The sequence below is a fragment of the Lucilia sericata genome, unplaced genomic scaffold, assembly GCF_015586225.1.
Source record: "Lucilia sericata isolate MDLA Ls3-8-SP2 unplaced genomic scaffold, ASM1558622v1 Contig000128F_arrow, whole genome shotgun sequence".
NCBI classification, from domain to species: domain Eukaryota; kingdom Metazoa; phylum Arthropoda; class Insecta; order Diptera; family Calliphoridae; genus Lucilia; species Lucilia sericata.
The window spans coordinates 529,295-546,374 of record NW_023994160.1 but is presented as its reverse complement, the minus strand read 5'-3'; the positions used below and the strand labels follow the sequence as shown (position 1 = coordinate 546,374).

General features: G+C 27.9%; 1 protein-coding gene and 1 long non-coding RNA gene across 4 annotated transcripts in view; one reads left to right on the top strand and one right to left on the bottom strand.

Annotated features, from left to right (window-relative positions):
* Window positions 1–17,080, bottom strand: part of LOC119600926 — a 169,702-nt gene that overhangs the window by 4,589 nt on the left and 148,033 nt on the right. The window contains exon 3 of the long non-coding RNA XR_005231169.1: window positions 3,310–3,452. This is a non-coding gene — a long non-coding RNA (uncharacterized LOC119600926). The remainder of the gene's footprint in view (window positions 1–3,309; window positions 3,453–17,080) is intronic.
* Window positions 1–17,080, top strand: part of LOC119600923 (acetylcholinesterase) — a 163,306-nt gene that overhangs the window by 87,821 nt on the left and 58,405 nt on the right. For all 3 annotated transcript variants that reach the window (XM_037951512.1, XM_037951510.1, XM_037951511.1), the window contains 3 exons: window positions 228–435; window positions 3,915–4,057; window positions 11,407–11,556. In XM_037951512.1, the coding sequence (XP_037807440.1) occupies window positions 228–435; window positions 3,915–4,057; window positions 11,407–11,556 (501 nt within the window). The remainder of the gene's footprint in view (window positions 1–227; window positions 436–3,914; window positions 4,058–11,406; window positions 11,557–17,080) is intronic.

Genomic DNA, 17,080 nt, shown 5'->3' with positions numbered 1-17,080 from the left:
GCTCAACCTCTATAATTAATTTTATAAATAAATGTGTAATATAATGTCTCAAATATGGCTAAAATGGGTTTTAAAGTTTCCAAATTTTAGATCGAGATATTTGAACAACCTGATGTAAAGGAGAAATTCTGATTTAGTCTCTGGGTTACAAATTTGTTGGGCTATGAAATTAACTTATTTTTAAATTAATATGATTTTTTTTAACTATTATATTTGATTTTGGTTAGACTAATCCTCAATCGGTAATGGCCTGCATGCGTGCGGTCGATGCAAAAACAATTTCAGTACAACAATGGAATTCCTATTCGGGTATTTTAAGTTTTCCCTCAGCTCCCACTATAGATGGTGCATTTTTACCAGCTGATCCCATGACTCTTATGAAAACAGCTGATATGTCTGGTTATGATATTATGATTGGAAATGTCAAAGATGAGGGTAAGTTTTTATTTGATTTTTAATGATATCTAGTCAATTTTAAGATAAATGGGAAAACTTTCAATTAAAAACTTCTGTTTACCTAAAAATGTCTTCATAATTTTCCTTAAATATATTGTAGATAATTATAATTATTAAGGGATATCAAGGCACACTTCTTTGAACAAAGCTACACATTTTTTTAAATAAATACTAAAAACAACAAGGTGAATTCAATTACCAGAAATGGTTCTTGTCTTTTGAGATCATTGTCTAAAAAACAACTTATTATTTAACAGCAGTTGTTGTGTTTTATTTTTTTGGTAAGAGTATTTTTGTTCGTAATTTTTTTTCTTCTTTTGCCCTTGACACATCTTTTTTATATATTATTGTTGGTTTAACATTTATTTTGGTTTTGTTGTTTTTGTTTTACATTACCCTAAGGATTAATACTTAAATACGAGTACAATCACATGACAATGTTGTTATTTTTTGTTTGTTTTGTGGTTGTAAACGTAAGTACCAGTTCAATTACTGTTACTAGTTACAGCTTTTACTTCTCATTGGACTAAGTATCAGTGTTGTTAACTTTAGTTTACTTAAATAAATTTTTCTTTACATTTAATAAAGTTTTGCTGTTAAAACTTTAGAATGCTATTTATTTCTCCATTATTTGTTAAAAAGACCATTTTCAAAAAAGCACTAAATTGACCACATTTGCTACATACCTTAAGTATGCTACGCTAGTTCTTTGTTGTTGTGCTTAAAGCCGTAAGCGTTTTTCTTTCATTCCACGTGTTAGCTATCAGTACCAAACAATTTGACATCAAGCTAAGTTTATGCTTAAAGTTTGTCATAGCTTTTGTGTTTATTATTATTTTTTTTTTATTGTTCTTCATTGTTTACAAAATACATATTATTGTTCTTGCGAAACGACCTAGTGCAGAGAGAGAAAGAGAACTTTTCACATACCACCTTTATACTGCGAACAATTACAACAACAGCTACTGTGAAATGAAATTGTTATTGTTTCTGTTTAAACAGTTGTTAACTGATGATTTTATTATTTTTATCATTTGTGTTTACACGGCTGACCTCACACAATACTGAAATACGAATAAATATAGATATGTTTTTCTGGTTTTTGTACCCTACAGATGTATAAAATATTGAGTGATTGGGTTAGGTGAAGAAAACATTTTAGACCAGAACAGGAAATAAAAATAACTTGGAGTCATTTTAATTGATTACGCAGTGAGAAAAATAATCAAAAATAGATATACCTGAGAACTGATACTATTTTCCTGATAGGAATTATCGTGTACAAAAAGAATCTGTTTTTAAATTTTCTAAACTCCTCCAAAATCTTGTATATGATGATTAACACAAAATTGTTCAAAAACTGATTTCTGAGAAACTTAAAATGGGTTAACTAAAAAAAAAATCGGTTAAAACTCAACTAAGTTATTGAATTAGTTAGTTAGTTAGTTAGTTAGTTAGTTAGTTAGTTAGTTAGTTAGTTAGTTAGTTAGTTAGTTAGTTCGTTAGTTAGTTAGTTAGTTAGTTAGTTAGTTAGTTAGTTAGTTAGTTAGTTAGTTAGTTAGTTCGTTAGTTCGTTAGTTAGTTCGTTAGTTCGTTCGTTTCGTTCGTTCGTTCGTTTCGTTCGTTCGTTCGTTTAGTTAGTTCGTTCGTTCGTTCGTTAGTTCGTTCGTTCGTTCGTTCGTTCGTTTCGTTCGTTCGTTCGTTCGTTAGTTTCGTTAGTTCGTTCGTTCGTTCGTTCGTTCGTTCGTTCGTTCGTTCGTTCGTTAGTTCGTTCGTTGTTCGTTCGTTCGTTCGTTCGTTCGTTCGTTCGTTCGTTCGTTCGTTCGTTCGTTCTTGTTTGTTTGTTTGTTTCGTTTTTTCGTTCGTTCGTTCGTTCGTTTTCGTTCGTTCGTTAGTTCGTTTCGTTCGTTCGTTAGTTGTTAGTTTTCATTTTTAACTATAGAGCTTTTCATTAATACATAATTTCAGTTAGTTAGAGTTAGTTTAGTTAGTTCGTTAGTTCGTTAGTTGTTCGTTCGTTTTTTTTTCGTTAGTTAGTTTTAGTTCGTAGTTCGTTAGTTCTTCGTTCGTTCGTTCGTTCGTTAGTTCGTTCGTTCGTGTGTTCGTTGTTCGTTCGTTAGTTTTTCGTTCGTTTGTTTTGTTAGTTCGTTTCGTTCGTTCGTTTTGTTCGTTTTCGTTTAGTTCGTTCGTTCGTTCGTTTTCGTTCGTTCGTTCGTTCGTTCGTTCGTTCGTTCGTTCGTTCGTTCGTTCGTTCGTTCGTTCGTTCGTTCGTTCGTTCGTTCGTTCGTTCGTTCGTTCGTTTTCGTTCGTTCGTTCGTTCGTTTCGTTTTTGTTCGTTTTTCGTTCGTTCTTGTTTCGTTCGTTCGTTCGTTGTTCGTTTTTTTCGTTTTTTCCCTTTTTGCGTCCCCTCTCGCCGCTTTTCATTCCTCCCCTCACTTTCCTTTAATTTCTTACTTCCCAATTACCTGCATGGGGAATTAAAAATAATTTTTTCCCTGCTACTGCCACCCCTTTTTATTTAAAGAGTAGAAAAAACAAGTACAAGGTTTTTTATTTTTACATCTCTTGACAATAATTAATTACGTGACAGTTCTTTCAAACATGATTATTTGAACAAATAAAAGCTTATTTTTTGAGGTTGAAAAATAAAAAATGACGAATGTGTTGTAAATAAGGCTTTTGGTTTCTTGTAAATATCACCTCTATACAAAGGTCTTGAAATAATTAAACCAGTTTAAGCAAAGTTTCAGTACTTGTCTTATTGTGATTAAAATCTAGCATATTGACTACCACGAGAGCATTTTCATAGATTTTTTTTAATTTGTTTTCCAACGTATTTTCATATTTGCTTACCTGGAAAATACTTTTGCCGGAATTATAGTGACATCATTGTCGAATATAGCTTTCATTCTAGGTACTTTCCCAATTTTACGTTGAGCTATTAAAGCTACTCCAAATCGGTTTGTGAGCTTAATTGTTCGCCACATTAGTTAATTCTGAAAAAATAAAACATATAGTCAATCAGTAATTGCATTAATATGTTTAGACATTGTAAGAGATGCGGTACAAATTCCACATATAGAGTTAATATGTTTCTGACTTCAACTACTTTTTTAGCTATCAATACTAAGTATGTATAGAAAAGATTTTAATATGACGCATATATTCTGATATCAGTTCAAAAAACCTGAATTTTTAATTACATATGTCGCAAATAAGCAATATATACTTTGAAATATGTGTTTCGACTTTTTTCAAATTTTGTTAATAAAGATAACACTTATTAAGTACATAAGACGTATACTTAATATTTGCTCTTACAATAGATAAATAATACTCATACGTACATATGTTTCACTTTATTATTTTTAATGACAAAACATATTTATTATGTACAATATCCTTCCTTAAATAATTACTTACAATCATTATTTAATTATTTTCCTTTCTTTTTCCAGGTACATATTTTCTCTTATACGATTTTATTGATTACTTTGATAAAGATGAAGCAACATCATTGCCACGTGATAAATATTTAGAAATAATGAATAATATATTTAATAAGGCCACACAAGCCGAACGGGAGGCCATTATATTTCAGGTAAGTTTTATTTTAAAGCATTTTAAATCGAAAAAATAAAACTTAAAACACCAACTTTAATGTTAGCGTTCGTTGTCAACAATAATATTTATACGAAAATAAATATTTTATAGATACCATATTGTTGTATGTCAGTGATATTGATTAAAAACCTATAAAAAGTACTTGTGTTTATTTATAGACCAATATTCAAATTGTATATCGGAAATTAAAAAAAAGTCAAAAACATGAACACCAGAAATAAATTGCAACAGCTAAAATTTACAATACCCACGTTTCTCATAAATAAAACAATATACACGCACACTGTGATACAAACGTTTGTGTATTTATATTTTTTATATGATTGTAAATTGTATGCAATTTTTTTATTATTGTTATTATTGCAATTTTGCAAATATATTTTTAAATATAGACTTATTCTTTTTATTTAATTGTTGTGTACCCTCTTTTTATGAAGTTTATTTTTTTTGGATTTAGCTGGAGGCTCGTTACTAGATAAAAAATATTTCACTTTTTTAAAAATTTATATTTTAGTATAGAGTCCAGGAAAATAAGGGTTTTGCTGGGGAATTTCAGATAGCTAAATGAAAATTGGCTTATTATTAGTTAAAGATATGTAATTAAATTTTATTACACTCCTTACCATAGCATCACTCTATCGATTGGTCACTGGCCATCATTATGAATATAATTAGAAAAGAATAGTGGACATAATATACAAATTCAGAGGATTATTTCCAATAACTTAGACTACGGCTTCAATTATCTCTAAAATTTTTTACAATGTACGCTTGGGATTAATGGTGAATTAATTGAGACCCCAATATGAATCCCTGTGGCAATTTTCATTAAGCTATCCGTCATTCCACAGACATTTCGACCACTTGAAAAGTTTAACCCTTTCGATTAGTTATAACTCGGAGCATATATTCTACTCTTAAATGCGGTTTATATGACATATAAATCGGATCCATACTGTTCTTATACGGTTCATACTTTGAAGGTCTCTAAACATGGGCATGTCGGGTATTTTTGTGAAAAATTATTCGATTTTAACAAATCGGGTTTCGTTCGACAGGAATTCCATAACTTGTTATTGAAATTTCATTAAATTACCAAAAGGACCAAAAATAGAAAATGTCCTTTATCCTTGAATATCTTAAAAAAGGATTTTTACTTTTCTTAATTTTTTTATACAAAATTATCGTCATAACGATGTAAACAATTTTATGGGCTTGGAAGTTATGGCAGTTTTTAATTAGCTTGATATGATGGTAAAAATTATCAAAAATCATGTCCTAATTACATGAAATATTGGAGGTCAGAGGTCAAAATAATAAATTTCTTAGACATATATACCTCTATATGCCCCGGTTGTAGAATCCATTACAAAATTTGAAGAGAATCAAATTTACAGCATTTTGGTTTAAGATAATTTCCCCATATTATCACCAGTTTTCAAGTTATCGTTTTTTGTTCATTGTGAAATGTTTTTCTAACCTCAATATATTTTGTACTACAAACGTTATTGTGATAATTTTTTCTTCAGCCGTTAGTAATGAAAACATATTTACTTTAGTGTCGGAGTTGCTCTTTGACCCATAGTGCAATGTCTTATAATGTAAATCTTAAAATTTAATTGGAGTCTATAATAATGATGTTAAAGGCTGGATATATGTATGTATACACACTTCCTTACACACTTCTTATATGTGTAGAAAATTTGCCAAATATATTTATGTTTTGCAGTTGACATAACAAATTAATACCATAAAAATTCTCCATATAATGAGAATATTTTTGCATCCCTTGAAATTAATTTTATATAAAATTTATTGTGAATTAATTTTACCAACAAAATATAATAGAAAGTTTCTTACATTTGGCATCAGTCTAATTTCGAATGATTCTCAAAAAACTTCCTAAAATACTCAATTGTTGAAGAGTCCTTAAAAAAATCGAACAGTACTTTATGCAAAATTAAAATGTTCAACAATCCATTTAATATATTGCAATACCATTAGTTTATTTGAGTTTTTATTTTTCACATTGTTTTGTTTTTTTTTTTGTTTTTTTATAGTTTCCTATTTATTTTATTTCATATCATTCTTTGCAGTTTGAATTTATTGCTTCCGTCTCTGACACTTAAGTCTTATCGAAATATAAAAATATTTATGCTTGACAGTAACAAAATAAAATAGTTGAAATCTCATGTGATTTTAACAATAGTTTTTGTCATATTACAGAACAGAACACACACATACATATAAAAAAGACAATAATAGAGGATAAAAGCGTAAAACAAATAAATATATAGAAAGTGGATGTGATTAAAGGACTTTACATATCGATCCTTTTGGAGCGATCTTCATAAAATTTTATAGATTTGTTCTTATAAAACCTTTTTATGTAGAACTTCATAGCTTTAGTGACATTCTTAAGTCAGCAAAATGTATTAAAGTTAATTTCTAAAGAGCACCTTATATGGTGAGTAGGGGCCAAATTTGACCCTTAGTTAGTTAAAAATATCTGGTGTCAAATTTCACAATAATTGCTGGGGTTGATGTACATTAGTGTGTCCCTTGGATCACATTTTTGTAGGAATATCTCACAGACGATGCGTATTAAGTAGTATAATAAATATGAGAAAAATACATTTTTCAATGCGCTTCAGTTTCCCAGCAACGACTGAAAACCTAATCTCGGTACAATATGTTCAAAAATATTCTGAAATCTTTTCGAAATGGGGCTCAAAAATTTCCTCTAGCTGCTCCTCTATAGACAGTAGAGCAGACTGACGGACATGGCTAGATTGTCTTCTAAATATCTATTTATATATTTATGAATAATATTTGAATGTGATACAAACCGAAAACCAAATTCATTATACAACATACTTTTAGATGATGGGTATAAAAACAGAAATCGAACATGATAAAATATTTCAATTTAGAATGACAAAAATTACATTTGAATTATTAGCATTTTATAATTGAGTTTTTGTTGTCCTATAAATAACTAACACCATATTATTATTTAGCAGAAATTCTCGATAGGTTATAAATAACAACGAAAAGCAGGTAACACTAATAATATGTTTAACGGTATACATTTAAAGGATATGCATGGTTATACGAAATGTGTTGGTACATGGACAAAACTAAATTATTTTCAAATGAAAAAAATGTTTGGGATTCGTAATTGAATATCAAAGAAACATCAATGACGAACATTTTTTCATAAATATCGCTGGAGGATGTTAAAGTGAATTGAATTTGTACACAAATACTCTATGGTACTTTACACATATCATATGATTTTAACAATATTGTTTGTCCTATCACTAACAAAACTCAAACATATACATACACAAATAAAGACGACAATAGTGAAGGATAATAAAAATGTCCCATTTTTTACTATGACGGGAATCAAACATGCAGAAATATTTTAATTTAACATGACATTGAAAATTACATATCAATCGTTATTGGCATTTTATAATTGAGTGGTTTTTTGTAGTTTATTTAATTTGCAACATATTATTTGACATAAATATTGGATATATCACACATCACATTAAAGCCTGGAAGCAGGCAATACAAATAAAGGAAAAACTACGCATTTAATTCTTCCCTTAGTACAAAATCTTGAATTTTGACCTTGAACATTTACAGCTATGAAACAAATGGTACTGGATTCGTAATTAAATATGTATCAAACAAATATCAATGTCAAGCATTTGATTGTGTCAAAATTCAAATGAATTCGTAAAAAAAAAAATAATAATAAGGAAAAAGTTTGTGTTTCTTGTAGTTTTGAAGAGATACACTTAATTTTATTAATGTCAGTCCCACACCCTCCTTAAAGTATAACAACTGGCATTTTCTGATTCAATTAAGCTATTATGCATCCATCTGTGTGTCCATAAACCTTGTGCGAACGACACAGGTTGTAATTTTCAAGATAATTTGATGAAAATTGGTGCATAAGTTTTCCTGGTCCAGGGACGAAAACTATTAAAAATGGTTGAAAACGGTCCCTTATTTCACCTAGCCCCCATACGACGTACCCGCCGAATTCTATTGATTTCAAATTATGTTAAATTTTCTAGTATCTCTACAATCAGCACAAATTACTATTGGATAAGTCTAAATTTTACTACCAGTTTTCATAATGATCGGGCATCATTTGAACATAGCACCCATACATAGAAAATTATAATTTTAATGTAAACATATATCCTTCTACTAACAAGGATAGACCAATTTACATATATTCGATTATTGTTCCATTAAGATATAAAGCACAAAAATCGGTTAAAAATTCTAAAAGTTATTACAAATTCCTCCGATCCTTTAGTGCCAAAAAACACTTGTCTGAAAAATATTTAAAAAAAATAACAAATTTTGTGTAATCTATATATATATATATAAACGAGTAGCGTTACTGACTGACTGATTCATCATCGCACAGCCCAAACGGCTGAACCTAGAATCATGAACTTTTGATAGCAGATGTATTTTTGGTTATGTAGATCCACTAAGGAGGGATTTTTGAAAATTTGTACATTTACAGGTAAAAAAGGAAAAACAGGTTTTCTTAATTATCTTACCTAATATTAGTGATACAAGAAAAATTCTAAATGCACCTGTATCTACTCTTAAAATGAGCAGATGGGTGTCTGGTACTTTTTTGAAATGTGTAACAAAGGTGATTTTGGTGCCTTTTGTGGCGCTTTATAACTTTTGAACTAATTAACATAATACATTTTTTATAAATATTTTGGATACATCTCCCAAAATTATGAGACACCTGTTTCGTACTTTTTTAAAATTCAGTCCTTTTTGGGTGTAAAAGGGAGAAAACTGTATTTATGGTACTTTTTAGCACATTAAGAACACTTTTTCGGTTTATTGAATTATTCCTATTAAATTACGGACTAACTCTGTAATATTTATTGTAATAAAATGTTTGCTATTTCACTGGGGAAAAAAGTAACAAAAAGGGAAAAAACGGGAAATTAATTTTTATTCAAATTCATTGAGCCAATTTGTATAAAATTTGAAAAAGTAGTTTATTTACTTACACAAAATAAGCTGTTGGTATATTATTTTGGAATTCGAGTACTAAGGCCTATATAGGACCAAATTCGAGTAAATTGTTTGGTACTTTTTGAAAGCACTATTTTTCTGGAACAAATGAATGCAGATTTGAATCGTTTGAGTTTTATCTGTAATATATAGATTCAAATATGGAACATTTTGTAAACTTAATTCTCAAAAAAGTATATTTCTAAGCGAAAGGGAGAAAAATTGTACTCTTTTTATTAGTACTTTCCACTTAGGTAAAATTTATTCCACTTTTGGTACTTTTTCTTTCTTCAAATGATACTCTTTGTATGTTCATTAATATGAATTCAAAACACATGCTTATTAAACATACACAGTCCTCATTGAATAAGATTCTATAAGAGAGAACTTTTTAGTACTTTTTATCTCATAAATGGTACTTTTTTAAAAAATATTCAACCTAGGAACATTCATTTTAACATACATGGTCTTGACTGAATAATATTCTGTAAGCGGGAACTATTTGGTACTTTTCTATTCTTATCTTTAGATTCTTATTAAATGAGAATTTATTGAGAGAGATTTTTGTTTTTTTTTTCGTTTTTTTCCGATGGTAATTTTTTATATTTTTACAATATTGAACATAGATATTGAAAGTAAAATTTAAAATGTAGGGAACTTAGTGAATGAGAATCTACTGAAAGGGACTTTTGGTACTTTTTCATTCATTAAAATTATATTTTTTGAATTGTATATAATTTTGTTAAAATTTTTGGAAAACAGCTTTTATTCTTTACATTTATACATTTTATATAAAACTTTTTAAGATAATATGAAACATATATCTGAAGTTTTAGTTAAATCGAATAATGTTAACCCATAAACTGTGAAGGTCAAACTCAAGCTTTGCAATATTAAGAAATCCTCTTGAAACCATAGTGAAATATTATTTTATTTTCAACCGATTTAAATGAAACTTAGAATGAATATATAATGAAGACCTGTATTTATGATGACACTGTATTAATTAACCTTTAAACGTAAATATATTTTTATAATTATATAAAATGTGCATAATATATGAACAAAATATTCGATTTAATTTTGCGAGAAAATGGAAACTACATTAAAATCAGTCGAATTGGTTTCAAAAGTTTTCACAAACCTTCATTTCGTTGGCCTGCGTAATCAGCATTTTTTACATACTAATCACTAATGCACGACTATACATTCTTACTAGTTTTCTCATAAATTTTGTAATTTTATATGAGTTTTAAAAACCAATTAGACCAATGTTCTCATCGAAAATTAAAATTTAGATACCATTTCTCAAAGTTTTTGTATTGACGTTAATATTTGGTGAGCTGATCAAAGCTGATCTTATGATTTTTTTTAATATTTGTTGCGAAGAAAATATACAAATTTAATATCAGAGACATTTCTTTTGAAGGCGCTTTCAATGTCATAGAGATAGAAATGAGAGTCAAAAGGCTCTTACAGACCAAATTTGGTTACAACTCAATATCTCTAAAAAACTCTGACAGGTCATTAAATAGAATGATTGAAAATAAATAACACCTCTATTTAAACTACATAATATGAACTTCAACCATCAATTATTTGATTAATTTTTTTCTATAAATGCATGGTTTTTTAATAATATTAAAATAATTGCAACCAATTATTCACATATCAGACACATATGCAAATTTTATTTCTATAGTCATAAAATAGTCATTATGGCTAATTTCTTTTATGTGTTTAATAAATTTTTAAATTGTTCAATTAAATGAAATATACAAAAAAAAAAACACAATATAGTAATATTTTTTAAATAATTTGTTTACAATAAGGGAATAAACTAATTTAAATTTAATAGAAAAATTATTTAAACAATAAAATGAATGGCTATTGTTGTAATAAATTGTTTTTAAATTTGGTTAGTTAATTTTTATCATGTAGTTTCTATCGGGTTATTTTGTATGTACATGATGAAAGAAAGGATGAAATAAAATATATTTTAATTGAAATACATATAATAGGGTATAAATCAAATTAAGATACAATGAATAAATTTGTTAATAAAAAAACCTAATAAGTTTATATTAAAACTTTAATTAATTAAAACTAAAGTAAAAAACAGTAGGAAAATTAATGAATTTAACTTTACAGACACATAAACAAATAGATTACCACAACAGCCAACACTTTAAACTTATTTAATCTCAAGATTTATCAATTTTTTTTAACTTTTTCACTTTCAATTCATTACAGTATACCAGCTGGGAAGGTAATCCAGGATATCAAAATCAACAGCAAATTGGCAGAGCTGTAGGTGATCACTTCTTTACCTGCCCCACAAATGAGTATGCACAGGCATTAGCTGAACGAGGTGCACAAGTACATTACTACTACTTTACACATGTAAGTATTAAAGTGCTTGAATTCGTATAAAGACAGTGTCAACTGAGAGAAAATGGACACATTTTCATATGAAAATACAATTTGATTTAAAGAAGGCGGTATTTAAAAGCTTTTTTGTTTAAAATGTATAGCATGGTCATACAAAATCATAGTTAAATTATGTTTATTTACTCTACGAACATACTGTATTTCAGTGCAGGTATACATACATCATCTATATATATAAAATTCTAACGTTACTGACTCACTGACTAACTGACTGATTGATCAACTCACATCCTAAACGGTTGAAGACGGGATTTTTGGAAATTAGAATGTTTAAGGGGTAAAAAAAGGTAAAAACGGGTAAATTCGGTAACCTCATATCTCCTAACTAGAAAAACAGTTTAAAGCTTAATGTCGTTCATTTAAAAAATAAGCGGACAGGTGTGCGGTACTTTTTTCAAATACGGCCCCTTTAGGGAATAAACGGATAAAAGCTGTATTTTGGTACTTTTTTTGAATTCCATGTATCTTTCAAACTAAAAAAATACAAAAAATATTTTTGACTTCTTCATAGCCTAAAAAAATATGAAAGTAGTACTTGTTGGATATTTGGACGATTAAGGCCTGAAAATTGTACATATTTTTGGTACTTTTTGCATAAAACATTGTTTCCTATGTATTGATTTGTATTAACATGTGAATGAATACTTAATGATGGGCTCGCACTACGATATTGCAACTTTTTGTAATAAAGTGTTTAGTACTTCAATGGGGAGAAAATAGTACCAAAAGGGGAAAAAACGGGAAATTTGATTTTATTCAAACTCACTGACCCAATTTTAATAAAATTGGAGAAATTGATAGATTTAGTAACACTTAATATACCAATGGGGTGTTACTTTTAACACCGGTACAAAGGACTACTGTTTGGTACTTTTTCGTTTTTTAACTGGTACTTTTTGTGTTTTTTATAATGTGGTCCTAGAAACATGATATTAAGCATGTGGAGCCCGGAGTAAATGAGAATCTGTAAAAGGAGAGTTTTTGGTACTTTTTCGTTCTTCAGAAGGTATTTTTTGAATTTTCTATAATATTGAACCTAGAACCATGAAATTAAGCATATAGAGCCCGAAGTAAGTGAGAACGTATAAAAGGGGACTTTTTGGTACTTTTTTGTTTTTCAAAAGGTACTTTTTGACTTTTTGATATTGCAGATATACATAAATGTATATTGGACTGAATGAAAATTTACAATAATATTTATTTTATTTCATTACGATGAGGGTAGCGAAGCACACTGGGTATAGCTAGTACAGCATAAAGTATAAATAGCAGTTATTTTTGTAAGAGTGTAAACAAAATGTTTCCTGTTACAATTTCGTAACTGTAAATTACTGCTGATGGCTGCATATTACAAATGTATGTATGTTTTTGAACACTGTCGTAATATGTATTTGTAAATCCACTTATATTTAAAAATAATTAGGTGGCTCTTTACAGTAGTATATGTTTTAAATTAAATTAAAATTTTCAAGGTCTGCGAGACATTTTCTATACAAAAGTATAAATGTTAACAGACTGTAAGCAACTATTTCTATAGAGACACTGAGCAACTTTTTTCATAAAAAGCTTAAGCAACTTTATCTCTACATGCTGTGATCAATATTTTTTATAGACTTTAATTTTACAGACTTTAAGCAACTATTTATATGGAAAAGTTTTTCGAGTCTGAGCAACTTTTTCCATAACAAAGTTCACACAGTTTGAGCAACTTTGTCTGTACACGCTCAGAGCAGCATTTTCTATAGAAATCTTTACAGACTCTACGCAACTATTTTTCATTATAAAAGTGTTAGACTCTGAGTTAACTTTATTATCAAAGTCTAAGCTACTTTTTCTAAAAAAAAAAAATACAACTTTTATATAAAGAAATTTGGCAAATTTTTACAAAGGCTTGAGCTGATACAAAAATAAAAATCTACCCTAAATGATACTTCCCTAATGTACATAAATATATATGCTATAAACCATAAGTATATAAAGAGTATATGTACTTATACATACATATATAACAGTTTATTTAATGATGTTGCCAGTTTTGCCTATTAAACATGATGACGTTGCTGTTGTGAATTCCTTTTTTTAAAGGTCAAAATATATATTTTCCTTACTAATGTATGTATATTAGGGTGGCCCCAAAATGGAAGTTGCTAATGTTCCCACCAAAAATGAAAATTTAGTTTATTCTAAGATAAAATTTTTGTCCTGACGTTTTGGTAACGTACATAACCATAGATAAATTCAAATAAAATTCGATCTAGATTGTATTTTGAAAAACGGAAAAAACCTTTTCGGTAAATTTGATTGATTATTATTATTATGTATTAATTTCAACGAATTATATTAAATTCATCTGTGATAAAATGTAATAAATCTAAAATTTTCCGAATTTCTTATATGCTAGTCAAAGCGTCTCTCAAGGATATTTCTAATGATACCAAAATTTCATATCATTCCTTTGAAAGAAATTTGAAAAAATTAAACAAGATCTTAAAAAAGGTCCTTTTATCCAGCTTACCAATCTAGAATCAATCGATCTAGCTAATCTAGCTATCTTGGAATCAACTAAATTTTAATATTAGATGAGAACATTGGCACCTTATTTTTCGTCCATACAAACGGGACCACCCTAATGTACATATGTACAAGTATGTATGTTTGAAAGTCTAAATATGTTAGCATGAAATTCATTAAAATTTTATTAAAACTTAACACTTTATGTCCTTGTTCGAATTTGTTTCCTCTGTATAAATAATATATATATAAATATATATGTAATTGTGTATATAAGTTTAATAGTATATGTATTTACCTATTTGTAAGTATGTTTGTGTAGTTTTGTTATCATTAAATTTATACACTACAATAATCATCATATTTACAACGATACTTACTATTCGTTTAAATATATATTTTTATACTTATTTACTAGCGTAAATATGTTGAAACGATATGTGTTTTTGTATGTAAGTACTATGTACGTATGTTTGTACTAGTTGTACTCTTAAGCAGGCAGTAAATACTCAGCCAAAGTAAAACTTCGACCACGACAAAACAAAATGAACATTCGTATGTATGTTATGTATTTTACTTTAATTATAAATAATAATTAAAGAAACAGAATTAAATTGTTTTGTTATTAAACGCCTGTTAATTTACATAAAGTAACAAACTAAATTGTTGATTAAATGTTAATGCAATTGTATGCAGATTTTTTTCGTTTCAAATTTAAAAGAAAAAATTTTGTTAAGTTTTTTCTTTTTTCGAAAAAGGGTTAACAGCAGCCCTTTTTTAACTTATTCTCTTTGTACAAGAAACTTTCTACTAAATTACAATTAAATGTTAATCTTGACTCTTTTGTAGTTTGATTCAATTCTAAACTATTTAACAGAGAAAGTGCCTTAAGCAAATTTCTTATTAAAGCTAAAGAAATTCTTCTTACACACATACATATGTTTATTATTTATTCCTTTGAGCACTTTAATGATTACAAATAAAACAACAAAAAAAAAAAAAAAAAAAAAAACAAGAAATAAACTAAAACAACATCAGCAATAGAAGAGAAAAATACTGAATACTTGGAAATAAACACTATAATAGAAATATAAAAGTTAAAAGCATTTTGTGTTGTTCTGTCAAAAAGTCACCATGGAAAAGAATACTCGCCATACTACCCCTTATCACTTCCTTCGATAACTGAACCACCGCTACCATCTTTTGCATTTTTAATGAATTAAAAGAATCCATCTATTCACATCATCAACAACAACAACAACAGCAAATAGAAAGAGATGATATAGCAAGAACAAGATAAACAAGTAAAGAGAAAATAAAGCAAAAATAAATCGTAACGGAAAAAACTTTAACATATGGTCGCATTTGAATTAGAGATGATATAGAGAGAAATGTGTAGAAGGAAAAAAATCCTTCATATTCTATTAAGTATTCCAACACATACGCATACATACATACATATATGTACATATGTATATTAGATACCTCGTCAATCTTAAAGATGTTTTAAAAATTTCGAATTTGAATAATATTTTCTATGAAAAATTTTCAACTTTCGAGAAATGTTATCTATAGAGCAGTGCTTGAGCAACTTTTTCTATAGAAAATTTATCAGCGCCTGAGCAATTTTATCTATAATAAGTTGTCATTTGTCAGCAACAACTTTTTCCTTAGAAAAGTTGTCAGTGTCTGAGCAACAACTTTTTCTATATAAAAAGTTTTCAGTGTTAGTGAGAACCTTTTTTTACAAAAAAGTTGTCAGTATCTGAGCAAGTTTTTCTAAAGAAAAGTTGTCAGTAACTGAGCAACTTTTTCTATAGAAAAGTTGTCAGTATCTGAGCAAGTTTTTCTATAGAAAAGTTGTCAGTGCCTGAACAACTTTTTCTATAGAAAAGTTGTCAGTATCTGAGCAACTTTTTCTATAGAAAAGTTGTCAGTATCTGAGCAACTTTTTCTATAGAAAAGTTGTCAGTATCTGAGCAACTTTTTCTATAGAAAAGTTGTCAGTATCTGAGCAACTTTTTCAAGAGAAAAGTTGTCAATATCTGCGAAACTTTTTCTAAAGAAAAGTTGTCAGTATCTGTGCAACTTTTTCTAAATTTGGAGAATTTTTCTACGGCAAAGTTGTTAGATTCTGTAAATTATTTTGAATAAAACAAACACAAACATTTTCATACAAATGTCCTTAATTTCCATTTATATGTGAATTAAGAAACAAACTCACCAATACAAATGCGAAAAGAGAATAAAACAAAATTTTATACAAAAGCAAAAGTTAGATTTGAATAAAAAATAGACAAAATTTAATATAAATGGGGAAAAATAGTTGAATTTGTGACGATTCTATAATGTGTATTTACAACTACAATTGCATGTATAATTGTACATTAGGGTAGTCCTTTTAAAGATATTCAACATTAATCATTTGAAATATATTGGGGAAGATTTTGTAAATATGCTCTTTAAATGAATTTACCTTGCAGTTAATTTTTTTTTTGTCTATAACTAGTCGAAATATGTATATTAAATTATTTTATATGTAGAATCTCAATTTTTCCATTCAGAATTAAAAAATTGAAAGTATTTGGTTTTGTTATCTTTTATATGTATGTTGCCATGTGTTTGGCAAATAGTGACATTTGTTTTTGAATTTATTTGTTCGTTTGTTTTATTTTATTTTTGTAATACATCTGATAGAATTTGTCATGAAAAACTTTAGTTTTTGTTAATTTTTTTGAAACAAAAGTATATCACTTTAACCGCGAGCAATTTAAACTATGAAATGAAAAATATCTAACACAAACGTTTGTTAATAGTAAAACTAATCAAAAGTTGTCATATGTTGTTAAAATTTTTATCCATGAGAGATTAAAAATGTTTAAACAAAAATGCATTTTGCGTTGTTTAGGAATTATTATAATAATTTCTAGATAATAGGAATAAAATAAATTGAACAAATAACAGG